At 53.6% G+C, this 20272-nt stretch overlaps 1 protein-coding gene across 2 annotated transcripts in view; it reads right to left on the bottom strand.

The window, feature by feature from the left end:
* The window catches only part of PIWIL1 (piwi like RNA-mediated gene silencing 1), a 1168338-nt gene that overhangs the window by 371928 nt on the left and 776138 nt on the right, over positions 1-20272 (bottom strand). For both annotated transcript variants that reach the window (XM_085633654.1, XM_085633653.1), the window contains exon 13: positions 10432-10619. In XM_085633654.1, coding sequence (XP_085489780.1) covers positions 10432-10619 — 188 coding nt within the window. The remainder of the gene's footprint in view (positions 1-10431; positions 10620-20272) is intronic.

Here is a 20272-nt window from a genome sequence, read left to right as displayed (position 1 = left end):
TATGGTTGCGCCTAGGTACTGCTGTACGTGGTTGGGGTGAAGGTGGGACTTTGGATAGTGGCTGGCACAGTGCTGGGCCAACTTGCCCTAGACAAGCCAGTCGTCCAGATAAGGATAGACATGTATGTGTTGTCTCCTTAAGTGTGCCGCCACTGTAGCCAGGCACTTGGTGAAAACTCTGGGTGCCGTAGTTACCCCGAAAGGGAGGACTTTGAACTGGTAATGCTGATTGAGAACAGTGAACCTGAGATACTTTCTGTGTGAGGGGTGTATGGGTATATGGAAATACGCATCTTTGAGGTCTAATGTTGCGAGAAAGTCTCCCTGACTGAGCAACGGTAGTATTTGTTGCAGAGTGAGCATGTGAAAATGCTCTGAGAGAACGTAACGGTTTAGAGGTCTTACATCTAGTATGGGTCTGAGAGATCCATCTTTTTTGGGGATCAGAAAATACAGTGAGTACACCCCTGAGCCTCGTTCCTTTGCAGGCACGAGTTCTATGGCTCCTTTTTGGAGCATACTGAGAACTTCCTGTTGGAATAAGTGCAAGTGCTCTGCGGACATATGATGGTGTCTTGGTGGTATGTTGGGTGGAGGGGACGTGAACTCTAGACAATAACCGTACTGGATAATTTCTCTCACCCACCGGTCTGTAGTAATGGATTTCCAGACTGGCAGGAACTGTTGGAGTCTCCCCTCGACAGGTGTTACGTGGTCGGTGGGCAGTGACAAGGCGTCACTGTTTGTTGGTGGCGGAGGACCTGGAGCTGTTGTTTCCACGGCCTCTGCCTTTGACGTTGTTTCCACGGTATCCACCTCTATTATTTTTATTATAGGTTGTCTGTGTACCTCCTTTAGTGTACTGCGACTGTTGGGAGTTTTGGCTTTTAGCTGGTCCTCTGTTGCTGGAGCGACGAAAGGACCCACTACGAAACTGCTGTGATTGCAGAGCCCCCATAGACTTTGCAGTCTCCGTATCCTTTTTGAGTTTCTCTAGGGTGGTGTCAACTTCGGGGCCAAAGAGGGAGTTAGGGTTGACAGGTTGATTAAGTATAGTTGTTTGTATTTCTGGTTTGAATCCAGAGATTCTTAACCAAGCATGCCGTCTTAACATGACGCTGGTGTTAATAGCCCTAGCTGCAGTGTCAGCTGCGTCAAGAGCGCACTTCATGGAAGCGTTGCTTATAAGCTTCCCTTCTGTAATTAGTGACTCTGCTCCTTCTTTATACTGCTCCGGGAGGTGCTGTAGCAGTGTCTCTAGGGTATCATAATGTGCCCTGTCGTATCTAGCCAGAAGTGCCTGAGTGTTGGCAATTCTCCAGATGTTAGCTGCCTGTGCAGCAACCCTCTTTCCTGATGTTTCCAAGACCTTAGACTCTTTGTCTGGGGGAGGAGCATCACCCATTGTCTGTGAGTTGGCTCTCTTCCGAGCATTGGAAACCACCAATGAATCTAAAGGTAACTGTCCTTTTATGTAGGCAGGGTCCACAGGAGCTGGCCTATATTTTTTTTCAATTCTAGGGTTAAGGACTCTCGCCCTTGTGGTCTCCTTAAAAATGTCATTAGCTTGTTTGAGGACCCCCTTCAGCATAGGCAGAGTTTTAACAGATCTTTCTGAGGTAGAGAAGGTATCCATTAGAAAGTTGTCCTCAATAGGATCAGTGTGGAGCTGTACGTCATGATTGGTGGCGGTTCTTTCAATTAAGGCATTGAAAGCAGCCGTATCCTCCGTAGGAGACGTTTTCACCACATATGCCTGTGTGTCTGGAGCAGTATGTGGGTCCCCTGCATCAGTATTGTCCACCCAAGGTTGGTTTTGGTCTTCAGGGTCAGTGTCCATAGGATAAGTGCCCTCTATAGCATCAGCATCGCCAGCATCCACATTAGAGTGTGTGGGTGAGAATGACTGAGGTTCTGTGGCACAATATTGAAGTTGTTCCACTAGAACTGGTGATGTGGTTCTTTTTTCTTTAATGGAATTTTGTAGGGCTCCATTGGTGTCTGTTACTATTTTCCGTTTAAATATGGAAAGTCTACCAGTATTGGCGTCGATAAAGTGCCCGGGATCCTCATCGTCGTGAGGTATCGCAACAGCTCTCTTTTCCGTTTGAATTCCTGTCGGTGCCTCGACATTTTTCTTCGGGTCGATAGGTTCTTGTGGGTCGAGACCCTTCTTGGCGTCGAACATTTTTGGTCGCACCGCTGGTGGGAGTCCGAACTTGATGTGCGTCGACGCGATATGAACCGCGCTTACCGCTTTTGGCTGCGGGCCGTTTTTGCGCCAATCATGGAAGCTTTGGTTTGGATGCGTGATAACGACTCCGACACCTTCTGCTTTACGGTGGCGTGGATTGGACACGGTCCTTCGATGCCTTTTTCGTTGTGGCATCAAGCCCTGTACCAGATGTCATTTTCTGGACACGAAGACTGGAATGGGGTGGCTCTCGAGGGCCGCTCTCCATATGTGTGTCGACGCTCCTTGGCGTCGATATTTTCGGGTCGGCAACCTTGACCGTAGGTGCTGCCTTCGGCTCGACGTTCGTAAGACTCCTTTCGGCGTCGACAGCCTTCTTTGGTGTCTTCGGCTCCGAGGGCTTCGAGGCCTTGTTGCCGTGTAGATACTCTTTCACTTTCGCTGCCTTCAGTTTCGATTCTCGTTGATCGAGTGATGGCGCTTTCGATACCGACGGCTCTTTAGGATAGTTCGACGCCGGGCATTTATGCGGGGCGGAAGAACGAGAGGAATGATCTTGGGTAAGGCCTTGTGGCGATCCCGCGACCTGAGCCTTATCGAGTGTCTCTTTGGGCCCTGAGTGGACCTGTGGGCGTAGCTCCTCTTCCGAGCTATCCTCCTCGGCCCCAAGGGCCTCTCCGTCGTCTCCTACCTGTTCGACTACTTCATCATCCTCTTCATCCAGAATATGTTTGTCCTCGGCATCATAGTCGGATTCACACTCCGACGCCGGATCCGATATCTCTCCTTGAACTTCAAGGTCCACGACCTCCTCATCTTCGGTCCCGAAGACATTGTCCGGGTTTGGCGCTGCTTTCTGCGCCTCGAGCCGAGCTGCTCGACGAATGCGAAGTGTTTTCTTCGATCGAAACCTGGAGCACGCCATACAGGTGGCTTCGTCGTGGTTTGGAGAGAGGCACTTGTTGCACACCGGGTGCACGTCGAAGCGAGCATATTTAGCATTGCAAAGAGGGCAACGCTTGAAGGGGCTATTCGATGTCTTTGGTTCCATCGTCGATCTTGACCGGCTCTTGACGTCGAAGGGCAAATGGCTAACTTCAAAGAAGATACTCTGCGCCGAACGAAAACGATACCGACGAGTAATAGGCCTAAATACTTTAAGAGCTAAGATTAGGACATCCGAACCCAATGGCGGAAAAAACAATCTAAGGTTGGAGGGGATGCGGGGGGGGGGGGCGTGGCCAAGCTGCAGGCTGAGAAGGCCGCGCGGCGCCAGCTCCGCCGCCAGCCCAGCACTAGCCTCTCTGTTCCCGACACCCTGATGCGGGCGCTGGCTGTCCGACCCCGGCGTTGAATCCCCGGGGGCCCCGGAGTGCTCCGATACGCAAGTCTGGCCCTGCCGGCGCCCGGGATGACCAGTAGACGACGACAAGGGCTCCTGGCCTGGAGGCCCAAGATGGCGGCTTGAGTCGGCGGCCGGGATCGGGAGTTCGGAGGTGGTGGCTGGCTGGAGGGCAGGTACCCGGGGGGGAACTGGGGGGGGGGGGGGGGGGTGTTGAGCGCCGGGGTTCGGGCCGGTGGGGGCCCGCCCTGCTACGCGCGTCGCTGCGGGCCGGGGTCCGGCCGAGTGCTGGGGTCTGTGCTCGGCGCCGCGGTCGTGCCCTTTCCCTGGTTGCCCTCCCGGGGGCCCCGGGCATCTCTTGTCGGGGGGCCTTGGGGGGAGCGGCGGGGTGGCTTGTTGGTGGCGTGGGTGGGTTGGGGTGGGCCCCGCGCCGGGCCGGGTGCCCGGCTTCTCTCTGCCCCTTGCCTCGGGCCCTCGCCTGTTTGATCCTGCTCTCGGTGACCGGTGAGGCCTGCCCTCCATTTCCCCCGCGCCGGACTGCCCGGCCACATCGGCCGCTGCCCTTCTTGACGGCCCCTGCCTGCTCTGGGCCCTGCGCTACGGGAGGACGCGCCCTGGGCCTGGGGGCGAGGGCCTTGCCCTGCGGCTGGACATCACTTCGTGGGCCCCCCTTGGGCTGCTTTAACACGGCTGGATCCCGCGAAGGTGGCTGCGTCGCCCGTGGCGCGGGCTGGATGGAGTGCTGACCGACCTGTCCTTTGGAGCCGCCTCTTTGTCGTCCTTGGGCCTCCTTCCTACCGCAACGCGGTCCGACCGGGAGAGGGCATGGGTCGCAAGGACCCAAAGCAGAAAACGCTGCCCTTCGAAAAGTTGCCCGAACAACCGGCGGACCATCGCCCAGAAATGCAGGCCCCTGCTGAGGGCCCGCCTGGTGCCTCGGCGGCCCGGGCCTCGTCCCCAAACTGGCTACAGGAGATGCGTGCTGGGTTCCGGGCCCTAGATGGGCGCTTTGATAACCTGGATCAAAAGCTGGAAACGATGGGGGCTAAAATTCAGGCCCATGACAAGCGCTTGGTGGAGGCCGAGGCCCGGATCTCCGCGGTGGAGGATGGCGCAGGGCACGAAGCTAAACGCCTAGATCGGCTGGAGCGAATCTTAAAGGAGGTAGCCATCAAGAACGAGGACTTAGAAGCGCGCAGTCGGCGCAATAACGTGCGCTTTGTGGTTGAGAGGGCGCATCGTTCCCTGGGTCCGCGGCCTAACCCGGGGCTCCCGCCGCGCCCGCTGGTGGCCCGTATTATGAACTTCCGAGATCGCGACACGGCCCTGCGGCTGGCTAGGGAGAAGGGTGAGATTACTTGGCAGGGTTCGAGACTTTCATTCTACCCGGATTTCACGGCCATGGTCCAGGAGGCGTGACGCAAATACGTGGGGGCTAAGGCGGCGCTCCGCAACCTAGGCCTCAAATATGGTATGCTCTACCCTGCCCGGCTGCGGGTGGACATTGAGGGCAGAGTTCGGATCTTCGACAATCCTACAGCGGTGCAGGAGTTCTGCCGGACATGTAAGCGGCGTGGGGACCCACCGGGGGACGATGATGATCGATGGTCTCCCCCACGTAGTGGGCTGGCGACCAGTCAGGACCTGTTTTCTGGCTCTGGGGTCAGCTGAGTCGGTACCTGCGGCCTAACTTTGGACTTGTTTCAATGATTGCTACAGGGAACTTTGGAACACTTGGTTATACAACTGACTTGCAGTGCTGGGTGGGTGGCGGGTCGTTGCCATACCCCTTTGGTTGACACCGCTGGGAATGCTGTTGGCTCTAATGCTATTTTTTTTTTGCTTAGTCGCTTTCACTTGGTGTTGTTATTTGGAGCTCTGTTTTTCTTCCACAGGATGGGGTTTGCCTCACGTTTGCGTGATATGGCTGGGTAGGGGGAGGGGGGATGGGCTTGGTTGGTTTGAGTTATTTGACATGGCTGGTATTGAGTTAATTATGCAGATACGCGGCGGCGCGATGGCTTCCATGCCCACATGGCTGATTGCATGGCACAGATGGCTCACATGGGCCTGAATGAGTCCCCCCCCTAGGCCTATCCCTCATGTCTTGGAACGTTAGGGGGCTGAACAACCAGCGCAAATGTAAACAGATACTACATTATCTCAATCGACATGGAGTTGATATAGCTTTCATTCAAGAAACGCATTTCCACTCCTCGGTCGACTCACGCTTTGCGGCTTCGTGGGGTGCTCATAGGTACTTCTCCAACTTTAGTAATTACGCCAGGGGCGCAGCTGTACTGATCCATAAGAGAGTCCCGTTTCACTGCCAATCTTTCCTTGGGGATGGGGAGGGGCGCTACTGTATAGTACAGGGGGTGTTGATGGGTCATGCGGTTGTTCTGGTGTGTGTATGCCCCCAACACTGATTCCCCGGAATTTTTTCAGCAGCTTGCTTCCCACCTTGCTACTTTGGCGCCTGCAGGCCTCATAATTGGGGGCGACTTCAATTTATTGATGGACGAGTGCTTGGACAGTACTTCGGGGTCTGCTCACACCAAGCCTAGAGCGCGGCGCGCATTACTTGACCTTTGCCACCAGTTCTCTTTGACGGACATTTGGCGCAGGCGCAACCCGCACAACACTGCTTACACCCACTTCTCAGGACAACACAACACTTGGACCAGGATTGACTACTGGCTCCTGTCCCCGGGCCTGGCCCCCTGGTTCCGAACGATGCAGACTTTTCCCAGAACATACTCGGATCACTCCCCGGTGTCCCTGTGCTTAGACGTCCCGCGGTCGGAGGGTTTTGAGCGGCAATGGCGATTCCCTGGGAGGGCGCTTCTGGACGACGTATTTGTTCATGAAATTTATGAGGCGATCGAGGACTATTTCACGCTTAACACCGGATCAGTGGGCTCGTGGGCCGTGCTTTGGGAGGGGTTCAAGGCCTACATTCGGGGGATTTGTATAGCTAAACATGCCGGAGTCCTGAAGGCGCTGCGCGTTACGATTAAGCAATTGGAGACACAGTTGGAGGCGATTGACGCCGCGGCGTGCGCCTGCTGGCGACGTGTCTGCTGAGCGGCTCCGCCTCCTTGCTGACTTTCGAGACGCGGTGGACAGAGATTTTGTACCTTGGGAAGTACCAGACGGCGCGTAGATACGGGGAGGGGGATAGGCCGGGTCGCACACTGGCACAGGCTCTGCGACCGCCGTACAGTAAATCTGATAGTTGAGGTGCGGGGCGCAGATGGTTCGCTCCGCACGGGGCCCGCCGAGATAAGGGACGAATTCCTGGCCTACTACTCTGACCTATACAAGACTAAGTTGGACGACTCCTCGACTTCACGTGAGGCATATTTGTCCGAAATCGCGCTCGTATTCCTCGATAGGGGGATGCAGGAGTTTATGGCTGAGCCCATAACGGTGGCGGAGGTCCGGGGGGCGATCAAAGTGCTTCGTGGTTCCACCGCCCCCGGCCTCGATGGCTTCTCGGGGGATTTTTACAAGGCCTTTTCGGAACTCCTGGCGCCACGGCTTATCGAAGTATACGCAGAGGCGCTGGAACCTGGGTCCCTCCCGGCGACCCTCAGCGAAGCGGTTATAGTTCTGCTCCCTAAACCAAACAAGGACCCGCAGCTATGTGGGTCGTATAGGCCCCTCTCTCTGTTGAACCTTGATTACAAGATCCTGGCCAAAATTGTGGCCAACAGACTGTCTCAATTGATGGAATTCATCATATCGCCCGTGCAATCGGGCTTTGTCCCGCGTCTTTCTACGTCTTTCAATCTGCGGACGCTGTTCACGGTACTCCACAGAATCAATCCGGCCACGGCAATCCTTCTAGACACTGAAAAGGCCTTCGATTCGCTAGAATGGCCTTTCTTTCTGGCTGTCATGCAACGCATGGGCATGCCGGAGAACTTCCTCGCCACCACGCGGCTTTTATATAGCCGCCACACAGCCCGCTTGCGCATCAACGGCATGCTGTCTCGCCCCTTCTCTCTTACGAGAGGCAGACGGGCAGGGATGCCCGCTTTCTCCGTTATTGTTTATCTTGGCCATGGACCCCTTAATTCGGCATTTTCAGGAGAGGCATCTGCATAGGGGCCTCCAGTTTCGGACTGGTCCCTTATTAGCCTCCCTCTATGCGGACGACACAATACTGTATGTCAGAGAGCCTCAGGTTAACCTGGCTCCCCTGATACGGGAGATTCTACGCTACGGTGCCCACTCGGGATTGGGCATCAACTGGCACAAATCCATAATCTTTCCGTTGACTAGTGGCACGGCCCCGTGGCAGTTTGAGTTCCCGTTGGAGTGGTGCGCCGACTCGGTGCGATACTTGGGCGTGCAGATTCATCTCAACAGGGACGAAATTATACGCCTCAATTATGGCCGCGCGATTACCAGGCTGGAGACGCAGGTGGAGAGGTGGCTGCGGCTTCCTCTCTCCATGTCTGCCAGAATCGCCATTATAAAAATGATCGTACTACCCAGGTTTTTGTACCTTTTTAATAATATTCCGATTCCTCTTACTAGGGCTTTCTTCTCCACTCTGCGGTCCCATTTGATTCGGCTGGTTTGGGGTGGGAAACACCCCCGAATCAGCTGGAGGACTCTTACGCTCCCCCATGATAGGGGCGGCTTCGGCGTCCCGGATATGTATCTCTACTATTTGGTCGCCCAGTGTGCGCACGCTTATGCCTGGTATCATCCCGATGCGCGGATCCCGTTTCTTCGGCCGGAGGCAGATTTCGTTCTCCCGGGTTGCCTGTCGGCGGTGTTGCCCAGGGGGGTTCCCCGGAGCCCAGTGGATATCCAAACGGTGTCCACCACCAGCTGGGCCTGGGGTCGCCTGGCTCGTTATTTGGCCCGGCCTCTTCTTTATTCTTCCTCGCTCCCGCTCCCTAACCCTGGGTTGTTGCCCGGTACGGGTGAGCTCATTGTTCAACGTACTCTCACTAAGTTCAATCTTGTTAAGATCGGAGATCTATATCCTGGAGGGCATATATTTGTCGTCGGAGGAGCGCTTCGGCGAGGCCACGTTCATGGACAAGTTTGTCCTGCGTCGGCTTTATTGTGCGGCGCGGGCGAGCATCACGGGATTCCCTCTCGAACCGGAGTCCTTTGAGCCTCTCACCCTCCTTATTGATAAGGACACTGGCGCGCACATGGTTTCCACACTGTATAAGTCGTGAGCGGCTCTGGTTCCTTTTGTAGATGACCGTCTGCGGGCGGCCTGGGAGACGGACTTGGGTAGGCCCATCACGGATGAGCAATGGACGGTCTGTTGCAAGGTTACTAATACGGTCTCGCTCAACAGTCGCCATAAGCTCCTTCATTACAAATTCCTTCGCCGTTACTATGTGACCCCTGATAGACTCCACGCCATTGATCCCACACGGCCTCACGCTTGCTGGAAATGCGCTGCACCACACGCTGATTTCGCTCATCTGTCATGGACATGCCCCAAGCTGCAATCATACTGGACACAAGTGCATGAGATCCTGGGCGCTATGCTGGGGCTTGCGTTGGTCCCCACTCCTGAGGTGGCGTTACTAGGCTACACGGTAAACTTCCCTAAGTCTGTCCGACGGCTTGCCTCTTTGGGCCTCCTGCTTGCTAAGCGTGAGGTGGCGAAGCGGTGGGGCGCTAGAGCGGCTCCCACGGCGAGTGCGTGGCTTACTTCCATGGTTTTCTGCAGTACCAATAGCGAGATCTACTCCAGTCTCCTTCCCACGGTGGCGCGTCCCAAAGATTTCTGGGGTCCGTATAAGTCATATATAGCTACCCTTCCGAGCTCTTCCCCGCCACACACCTGTTGCGGCATCGTACCTACAGGAGTGGGGTAGTTTGCACAGCACCGAGGATGAGCCTATAGAGGGGTGATGTATGCAGACAAGACACATTGGATCCTCCTTGTTGTTCGCTTGGGCAGCTGTTCTCCTCGAGCACGACCTGGTGGAGGGGTGCGGGGCGACCGCGGGAGTCGTCATGGCGACTGATGTGCAGGCCTGGGATGTGGGGATGGTGTGTTGGTACTGGGGCAGAGGGGTGGGGTGACCTGACTGCAGGGGGTCTCTGAGCGGATGCCTTTATCACCTGCTATTATTGATGTTTGTGCCATGAATGTCGTAGTGTATCTTTGCACCGATTCTTTATTGACCATACAGCCATTGTCTTTGTATTATTTTGTTTTTTTGAAATTAAATAAAGCTTTAAAAAAAAAAAAAAAGTTGGAGGGGTTCCCCATGCGCACTGTAGTCCAGGGGAGGAGCCACCTATCTCGTGATACTTCAAAGACTCTTCCAGGACAACAATGTGCAATCATCCGGACCCAACACTAGGCGGTGATCTATGCCCACATGCCTCGAACGTGTCCATTTTCATTAGAAGGCATGGATTAAGAGATGGAAATCTTTTCAGATCTGTGGCATAAACCTCTCCAGCTTACAAGGAGGTGCACAACTCCTGATCCTTCTCTGTCCGATGGTTTCGAAGGGAACAATAAATATAGTAATCAAATATGAAATGCTCAAATAAGGACGGAAAAATCTTACACTTTAGGCTTAAAATAAAGATGGAGGTCAGATAAAAAATATTTTTGCATAAAATGGAACTTGCTTTACTTTTAAACAAAACAAAGCCCCACATTTTAATATACAGCATCCAGCTTTAAAGGAGGAAAATACATTAACCCTAAAATCTCATCTGGATTCTCCCTACTGTTCAAGAGTCAAAATAAATCAAGGTAAAGAAAAACTGAAACAAGTGTAATAACAGATCATGTTCCTAAAATACTTTCAAATAATATGATATACTAGTTTAACTCCATAAAGAGAACTCTAAGTGACTATTAGAACCATGTGCAGTCAACTACACTTACATGACTGCTTTATTCATTCTGATGCCCATAGAAGGGGTAACCTTGAAAAGATTCTGCACCAGCGTATTTGCAGCTTCATAGTTTCTTCGAGTATAGATTAAAAGCCAATTATCTAAAGACTTCGCACTTGTCAACTGCAATCCTCGGGTCTCTTTTGTCCAATCTGCACTGTGTGGTGTATAATCTAGCTGTAAAGGAAGTACAATACAAAGACTTCAGTCTTTAAAATATCAAAGAAATACAATAAAACGTTTTGGCAAGATAAAAATGTATTTTCAACTGAAACAATAGAAAGAAGAGCATGAGAGTGCTTAAAACTGCTTTGCATTTGCTTGAATAGGAACAATAAGTTGATTTAAAATTCACGGACAATCTTGCTGAGGATATGCAATATGAAATTAAGTTACTTACCTGTATTATTCCCCATCGTCGAAATGGGAGACCATTGGTATATTATAATAGCAATGCAAAGTTAAACATAGGCTAGGAAGGCCCAAGGACTTAATTTTGCAGCATACCATAGCCATTGTTTAGAAAAAGAGGCATAGGTTTGAACCTGTCATCACTCCGAAGAGAAGCTCCAGTACCTCAGATTTTTAAAGCACAAATGTAGGAGAAACACTCAGAAGGGAGAGAAGAGAATATGAGCTTTCCAGGGAAGAAAGGTGGGTCGCTTGTTCATCTACAAAAGAATACAATACTGTAGAACTACAGTTACAGGTAAGTAACTTCTTTTTTTACTCCAGTATTGGAACTGTCAGATTCACATTCTTGAATCAGATTAAAAAGCAGGTATGAAGCAATTTGTTGAGTGTGTAAAAAATGCATTAACGTACAAGTTACTTACCTTCGGTAACTATGTATCTGGTAGAGACGATTCTAGCCGCAGATTCCTTCATGTAGAATTATCCCCAGGCATGAGACTGGATCCGGAAACTTTAGCCACAGCATCCCTGCGCGCTGGGTGCGGGGCGACATCACACGACTCCGCCCAGGCGTCGTCCACGCACATGACGTCAGCGAGGTCACATAAGACTCGCCCCGGCGCGCCTATGTCAGTTTTCTTCGGAGAACTTTTCCGCAGCACAACGCGGAATCACCAGATAAACTCTGGGAGCATGGGAACAGTGTGCGAAGAGCAGAAAAGTTGGAAAGAAACGGTGACTTACATCACCAACCGGGGTAGTGCCAACACCGCAGACCGCAAGGACAGGGAAAAGAGAAAATAGAAAAACAAGCCGAAACCTGCGCAGCCACCCTGCCCACACATAGACAACCACCCATCCCTGTGCCCTGAAGAGAAGAACAGGCATAAGTCATGGCACACTGAGGAAGTCCACCCCCCTCATCCTGAGCAAGGAAGAGGGCCAGTCACAGGACGGACAGGGACAACAAACCACCAAGCCACCCCAACCTAGATGGAAACCACCCACAAGGACAAGGACCCTCAAGCCAAAGGACAGCAATGGAAGGGAGGGAGAACAATGATAGGAGCAAATCCTCCCCAAACCTGGAGGAGCCAGGGCAGCAGGGCACCAGCGCACTGAAACCCCATCCTCCAAAGCATCAAGGGAGGAAGGAACCGCCCCCAGCCGGAGCCACCTGTCAACAACAAAGAAGGCACTCACAGGAAACACAGCCCCCACCGAGAGGCGAGTACCAAAGACCAACCCACGGGTCATCGCAGAATAGGGGAGGAAGGGCGGGCCGTGAAGGAATCTGCAGGTAGAATAGTTTCTATCAGATACATCGTTACCGAAGGTAAGTAACTCGTACATCTGATAGAGACTACTAGCCACAGATTCCTTAAAGGAGAATAGATACCCTAGCAATACCCCCAAGGAAGGAGGGTCTGCGAAGGGACCCCATCAGCCAATGCAGAGCAGAGGGCCCCACAGGGGACCAGATCTGTGGACTAGGTAGAACCTCGCCCCTGCCAGGGAAAGGGAACCCCCACAAGCAGGACCCCAAGGGGATGTAGGAGGGAAAGAAGGCTGAAGAGGCTCGCACACCCAAAGCAGAGGAACCAAGGGCAAGGGCTGAGAGAACGAAGCACCGCATTCCCCCACAAGGCAGCACAGCTTCAGTAGAATTACTAGATAGGAAGACGATGGAAGAAGAGGCCTAGAGAGCCCAAGGAAACTAGGGAGAAGAAGGTGAACCCACTCCAGATGGAGAGAAGCCTGTCAGCCAGAACAATGCCGGCAGTCAAGGCCAGAAGCAAGAAGAACAGCTCGAGGCCCCAGGAAGACCAAGTAGGTAACGCTTAGTAACGGACATCCCAGACCACAGAACGGAAGCAGGGAGAGAAGGAGAGGCCCGGGCCACCACCACGAGTGGCCGCGCACACGAACTCAGGAAGCAAAGCAACCTATGAAAACGCCAAGGAGAACAGGTACCCGAAGGCGACCAGAACCCTCCAGCAGAGCACAAGCAATATGACAGCTACCGATAGCCGCACATAGATCACGTGAAGTCCCAATATATGGGAACACTCTTTGGAAGAACTTCCGCAGCAGAAGAAGAAACAAAAGAACCACGTGGGAAAAAAAAACCCCGCAACAGGCTTCACAGCAGCCCAGGCAAAGCAGAAGGCCCACTCTCAGGGCCAAGTCTGCGCAACAACTCCTGCAGAACTCACACAACAACAACAGGCCATCCAGCAGCCAACAATGCCAAAATCCCAAGGAAGGACGTAATCGTCCAGAAAAACATACTCCATAACCGCCGGCCTAAGACCACCTAAAGGCAACCCTACTTTAGAAGTCACTGAAGAGGGGACGGAGGAGGACGGAGCCCTGCCAAGAGCCTCTGGATGGCGGCGTCGGCCGGGGCATGAAACAGACTGCCATCAAATGGAGATCAATGAGCCTCTCCTGAATATTTTCGGGGAAGACGCCGTCCTGAAGCCAAGCATGGCGACGGAGAGAGACTGAGGAAGCCATGGCCCGGGCCAGCAACTCAGATGTCTAGAGCGGAGCGGAGAATAAACACCGCTAGCTCTCAGCCATCCAACGCATGGTGCCGCAAATCCACCTGAGCAGACTCCTGGGACGCTGCAGATCCCAGAGACTCAGCTGAGTCCCACAAACAGAAGGAGGCCCTAGCCAGCACACACAAGTTGTTAAGGGCCCGCAGGGCCGCGCTGGTCGAGGCGAAAACGTTGCGTCCCCAAATGTCCAGCCAGCGGATCTCGCTGGACAGAGGAGCCAAAAGGCGTGGCAGGGAGGGAAAAGCAGTCCGCAGAAGGGGATTGGCGGCTGAGGGGTGAATGGACAGGCACGCCGGGTCACGCGGCGTCGGAAGTTGCCGATGCAGAAGATGCGGAGGCACCGGGTACCCGAAGGCAGGACACCTCCAAGACCCTGTCAAGGCAGAAAGGAGAGAACCTTCAAAGGGAAGCAAGATTTCCCTCCCACTAGAGCCCTGGTGGAGGACCTCCAACAGATGGTCCGCTGGAAAGTGAACCACTGGGTCAACCATGCGTAGGATGCCCACAGCAATGGACACCGAGTGAGTGAAGGCCGCACCCGAATCCATAGGGCCCCGAGGTGGAGAAAGCAACTCCTCTGTGGCCAAGCGGGGCAGGCAAGGGCCAGACCTGGAAGTCAGGAGGTGCACAAGAATGAGGGACCAACCGCTCCTCCGACGGAAACCCCTCCCCGCAGAAAGGGCAGGGAGCCACCCTTCGACGCCGGTGAAAAAGACACCACACGGCGACCAGTCTCCGGGGAGGATGACACCAAAATGCAGCCAGCCTCCGGAGAAGTAGTGCCTGAAGACGAATCCGCCGTACGACCCCCTCTGCGGAGCCGTGGAGTCGCCGCTTGAGGCAGGACACCAGCGCCATCCGGCGTCGACAAGCAAGGGACCTCAAAGTCACCCCGCACCGGAGAGGGGACCGGAGTAGAGCTGGAGCCGCACTGACCCCGGAGCGGCGCCGGCTCGACCCCCGCCGAAGCAACCACCTGTGTGGGGGAACGGGATGGGCCCGGGCAGGGGCCGGAAGCCCTCCGCCGGCAGCGGCCCAGAATGAGGCGAAGGTCGCCCGGCAACCCCTGTGTCAGCACAGGGACGATGCAACCTCCGACTCGCCCTCCAACGAGGCAGCCGCCAGTGAGGAGGTACGAGAGGGGCCCGGAGAAGGACGAGGGGTCTGCCCTCGACCCGGAGCAGGACGAGGAGGGGCCACTGACAGATGCGGCTCCCCACGGTCCAGCTGCTGCTGGTGACGTAACCTCGGCCTTAGACAGGACCACCCTGCCAAGGGACCGAGAGGGGCTCGGGGATGCGACCCGAGCCACGCCGCCCTCTCGCGACACCACAGTGACCCCCGCGGGGGTTTGCGGTAAGGCAGAGACGCCGTGGCCTGAAGGAGGTGCCCCAGAGAAGCCACACCTCTACAGCACCACATCCTCCAAGCCTGATCCAACCAAGGCGGCGCCGCGGAGGGCCCTGCGCGAGGCGAGGGATCCGTCGACGCCCCAGGAGGGGAAGCAGGAGGCGACGCCAGCGAGGACTGTAAAGCCGCCGCGTAAATCTCCATCTGGACTCTCGATGCCCCAACACCAGGAAACGGTGGATATGACGACACGCGGGGCCGCATCACCCGCGGAGAGTCCATGCCCCCGGTAGGCCGAGAACCAGCCCTCGGAGACGAACTGCGACACTTACCCACCAGGGAGCGACGCTCACGTGACATCGGAGAAAGGCGAGGACAACGACCACGGCCGGACCTGAAGCCGTCCGCTGAAGCAGACCGAGGGGAGGACGTCGACCTGAAGACACGCGCCGAGAAGTTTTATTCGGCGATCCCGCCGCAACTTCGGCTTCTACTTTTGGCACGCCACACAATCCGAGGTGCCGTGATTCTCCCCCAAACACCACATGCAAATGAGATTACGGTCCGTCGCCGTCATAAGACGCCCACAAAACGTGCAAGTTTCAAAGCCCGAAGGCATTCGCACACTGCTCCCACCAAAATAGAATGGAAGAAAGGGGGGCCTTAAACAGGCCCGCAGCAAGGAACGGATCCGCGTTAACGCGGAAAAGGAAAAAAACTGCTGTAGGCGCACCGGGGCGGGTCTTATGTGACCTCGCTGACGTCACGTACGCGGACGACGCCTGGGCGGAGTCGCGTGATGTCGTCCCGGCACGCAGGGATGCTGTGGCAAAAGTTTCCGGATCCAGTCTCACGCCTGGGGATAATTCTACGTGAAGGAATCTGCGACTATTAGTCTCTATCAGATATCTTTATTCACAAAGTATATATTATGTATATATAAACATAACAAGAATAGAATACAAAGAATTTTTTTTTTTACATAGCTTGTTAAGGATGGTAGGAAGAAAAGTAAAGCACGCAGCAACAGGAAAATATGTTGCAGTACCACCTGACCCACCGCTGCGTCCCTGCGACCGGCAGGGTCCAAGCAGTTATGCTAGGTAAAGGTGATTGTATTCTTCCGCACTGGCGACACTCTGGGTGCCTGGTTTTGGACCTTGAGAAGGCCTTTGACTCCAAGGACTCGGATGATCTTTTTGCAGTATTGTTCAAGTATGGTTTTGGGGCCACATTCATCGGTATGGTTAGGCTGCTTACTACACTAGCCGCATGAAAACAGATCCTTATATCTCTGAACCCATTGCCGTAGGTTGCAGGACTCGGCAGGGCAGTCTCTTATCCCCTCTTTTCTCCTTGACAATGGAGCCAATAGCAGAATGTGTCTGCACCCGGGTAGACGTACAAGTTACTTACCATCGGTAACAATGTATCGGGTAGAGACAATTCTAGATGCACATTACTTAACATAGAATTATCCCCAAGGGTGAGACTGGAGCCGGAAAACTTTTTTTTCCCCAGCATCTCTGCGCGCCAGGGGGTGGTACCACAAGGCTCCGCCCTGACGTTGTCCGTGGGCGTGGCATCAGCGAGGTTACATAAGCCCCACCCCTGTGCGCAGACATCAGTTGTCTTCCGAGAACTTTTCTGCGCCACAACGAGGAGCCATCACAAACAAAACTGTGGAGAGTGTGGGAACAGTGTGCAAAAACTCAGTGAAACAGAAAAGAGAAACAAAAGGTGAGGAACAGCACCAGTTGTAAAGGTGCCAAGCACCAAGGTACAAAAAGTCATAGCGGTGAAAGAGCAGATCACCGCTCTGAGGAACACCTGTGCAAGCTAAGACGACATCCTCCCTGGAGGCAGAAGCATGTGAAAAACGCCATGGGGGGTGGGGGGCGGGGTAGGGGGAGAGAGAGAGAGAGAGAGGGGGGAGAGAGAGAGAGAGAGGGGAGAGAGAGAGAGAGAGAGAGAGAGAGGGGAGAGAGAGAGAGAGAGAGGGGGGAGAGAGAGAGAGAGAGGGGAGAGAGAGAGAGAGAGAGGGGGGAGAGAGAGAGAGGGGAGAGAGAGAGAGGGGAGAGAGAGAGAGAGGGGAGAGAGAGAGAGAGAGGGGAGAGAGAGAGAGAGAGGGGAGAGAGAGAGAGAGGGGAGAGAGAGAGAGAGAGAGAGGAGAGAGAGAGAGAGAGAGAGAGAGAGAGAGAGAGAGAGAGAGAGAGAGGGGGAGAGAGAGAGAGAGGGGGGGGGAGAGAGAGAGAGAGAGAGAGAGAGAGAGAGAGAGAGAAGAAGAGAGAAGAGAGAGAAGAGAGAGAAGAGAGAGAAGAGAGGAGAGAGAGAGAGAGAGAGAGAGAGATCTCACAATCCACAACAGTGAAGGGCAACAGGCCTGGAACAAAGGAGTAACAGCAATTCACCCCCAGATGACACCATCAAGGAGGGCCGTATCCCCTGAAAGGAGCAAAAAGGCCGAGGTACAGGCAAAAAAAAAAACAACCTAGAAGACTGCAAGGGAATTAGAAACCCCAAGCAAGTAAAACGGAGAAGAGTTAAAGCAGGTCCCTACACTGGAGAAAAAAGCAGGGTGGAGGGATGCAGAAGCACACATGAACCAACCGACCATGTATCATAAGGGAAGGGGTGGAACAATCACGCAGAACGAAGTATCCTGTCCGGGCAGAAGCGAAGCAGACACCCACAGAAGACAAGCCACCAGCAGGGAGGCGAGTACAGAAAACCAAACTGAAGGTCCTCACAGAACGGGGAGGAAGGGCGGACCGTGAAGGAAGAAAACAAGTTACTTACCTGTAACTTTGGTTCCCCAGTATTGGTAACTTTCATAGATTCTCATGCTTTGTATCATTCCCCGTCGTCGGAATGGGAGCCTCGGTAACAAAAAAAATATATATATATATACATATGTATAACCATAGAAACAAAAGAGAAAAATTAGGCCTAGGCCTCATCTCATTTTGTAGTATATCACCCTCTTTGTGTAAAAGAGCCCAAACTTTTGCCAGGGCCAATCAGCACAGCCTCACCCTCTGGAACCTTCCTGAGATAGCTCAGAGCCTCAGATTTTCGTAGCCGTTGTGCCAACAGCCACTATCTTAGTAAACCGGCAGAGCTTTCCCAGGGGAGGTGGGTGGGCGCATGAGAATCTATGAAAGTTACCAATACTGGGGAACCAAAGTTACAGGTAAGTAACTTGTTTTCTTACCCCAGTATTGGAACTTTCATAGATTCTCATGCTTTGTATCAGAATAGCAAGCAGTAGATCACGACAAGCACATTTCGGTAATTACATGGCTTTACAAAATCATCTCAGTGCACATGATAAAACAATCATTACTGAAACCAAATGTGCTTACCAGGATGGAGGGATTGTAGGGAAAGCTCACCTCTCATTGAAAAAGATTCCGGAGGACTGCTTGACCAACCGCAGCGTCAGCTCGTCCCACCGATTCCAGGCAGTAGTGCTTCGTGAAGGTGTGTACACTGCTCCACGTTGCTGCCCTGCAGATGTCCTTAATCGCCACTCCAGCAAAGAGAGCCACTGAAGACGCCATCGCTCTCGTAGAATGCGCCCGGGCCCTTTTATCCAAAGGTTTGCCCGCAGCCTGATGACAGTACTGAATTGCACTGGAGATCCAGCGGGAAATGCCACTCTTGGCGAGCGGTAACCCCTTCCGTGGTGCACTGTAGGCGATAAATAGTTGAGTAGACTTTCTGAAAGAGCGTGTACGCTCCAGATAGAATTTCAGGCATCTTTGGACATCCAAAGAATGCAATGTTCGTTCCGCTTGAGTGGAAGGACGCGGAAAAAAGGAGTTCAAAATTAAGGGTTCATTCAAATGAAACTCCGAAGGCACCTTCGGGATGAATTTTGGGTTGGTTCTCAAAATCATGACATCCCTCTTGAACTGTAGAAAAGGCTCCACTATAGAGAGAGCCTGGAGTTCACTAACTCTCCTAGCCGAAGTCAATGCCAGGAGAAGGGCCAGTTTCCAAGATAGGAACTTCAAATCCGCTTTGTGAATCGGCTCAAAGGGCGCTTTCATCAGTTGAGCCAGTACCAGGTTAAGTTGCCAGATAGGCGGAGGTGGCCGGACCGGAGGATACATCCGAAATAACCCCTTAAGGAACTGCTTAACAATTCTTGCAGACCATAGAGATGGCCCCGATGTCTTCCGTCGAAAGCGGGATAAGGCAGCCAGATGCACCTTGATCGAAGAGTGCGCCAGACCTGATTTGGCCAGAGACAGGATGTAGGGCAGAATCTGATGTGGCCGGGATTTGTAAGGATGGAGTTTATTCCTCTGGCACCAAAGGCAAAATCTCTTCCACTTTGCCCTGTAGGTCTTATTAGTGCTGGGTGCCCGTGCCTGAGATAGAACATCCCTGCATTCCTGAGACAGATTCAGATGGCGGAATTCTCTGTGTTCAGGAGCCACGCTGACAAGTGAAGTGACTCCGGATCCGGATGGAGGACTTGCCCCTGATTTCTCGATAACAGAGATGGAATCAGTGGCAAGCGAATCTGGCGATCCTGGGAGAGAAGTAGGAGTTCCGAGAACCAGAACTGCCGCGCCCATGCTGGAGCAATGAGGATCATTTTGCATGGTTCTGCCCTGACCTTCCTGAGAACTCGAGGAATGAGGGGAATCGGAGGAAAGGCGTAGCAAAATGCGCCGAACCAAGCAATCGAAAGGGCATTCCCCAGAGACCCTCGCTGGGGAACCTTGCTTGCGTAAAACCGGCACTTGGCGTTCTCCGGGGTCGCAAAGAGGTCTATGGTCGGAGTGCCCCATTTCTTGAACACTGCTTCCAGAGTGGCCTGATCCAGCTCCCACTCGTGTGTCACCTTCGTCTGCCGACTTAGAGCATCCGCTGTGATGTTGAGACACCCCGCCAGGTGCTCGGCTCGCAGAGTGATCCCGTGAGAGATGGCAAATTCCCAGATCACCTGAGCTTCTTTGGACAGCGTCCGTGATCTCGTTCCCCCTTGCTTGTTTATATAGTGCATGGCCGTAGTGTTGTCTGTCCGGACCAGCACTGCACGGTTCTGAAGTCTGGGGAGGAACGCCAGCAAGGCTAAGTGAATGGCCCTCAGCTCCAAAAGATTGATGTGGCGCAGTCTGTCTGCTGGACTCCAGTGACCGCTGACCTGAAGCTCCTGGAGGACAGCTCCCCACCCTTCTAGGGAAGCATCCGTGGTCACCACCATAGGAGAAGGAGGGATTCGGAACGTTAATCCTCCTGCGATGTTTTCCTTCCCCAGCCACCATTCGCAAGCCGTGCGCATGGCAGGTGTTATCCATACTTTGTCGTTGAACGATCCTTCTGCCTGACGCCACTGTTTGTCCAGCTCCTCCTGTAGAGGACGCATATGTAGCCTGCAATGCGGTATCAAAGGTATGCAGGATGAGATTGATCTGAGCAAGGACTTGTACTGTCGAACCGATACATGTCTCCTGTGTAGTAGTAGACGAGCGGAAGCGGCCA

This window comes from Triturus cristatus, chromosome 11 (genome assembly GCF_964204655.1).
Source record: "Triturus cristatus chromosome 11, aTriCri1.1, whole genome shotgun sequence".
NCBI lineage: Eukaryota > Metazoa > Chordata > Amphibia > Caudata > Salamandridae > Triturus > Triturus cristatus.
Note: the sequence above shows the minus strand (reverse complement) of the source record. Positions and strands in the feature narration are given on the sequence as shown.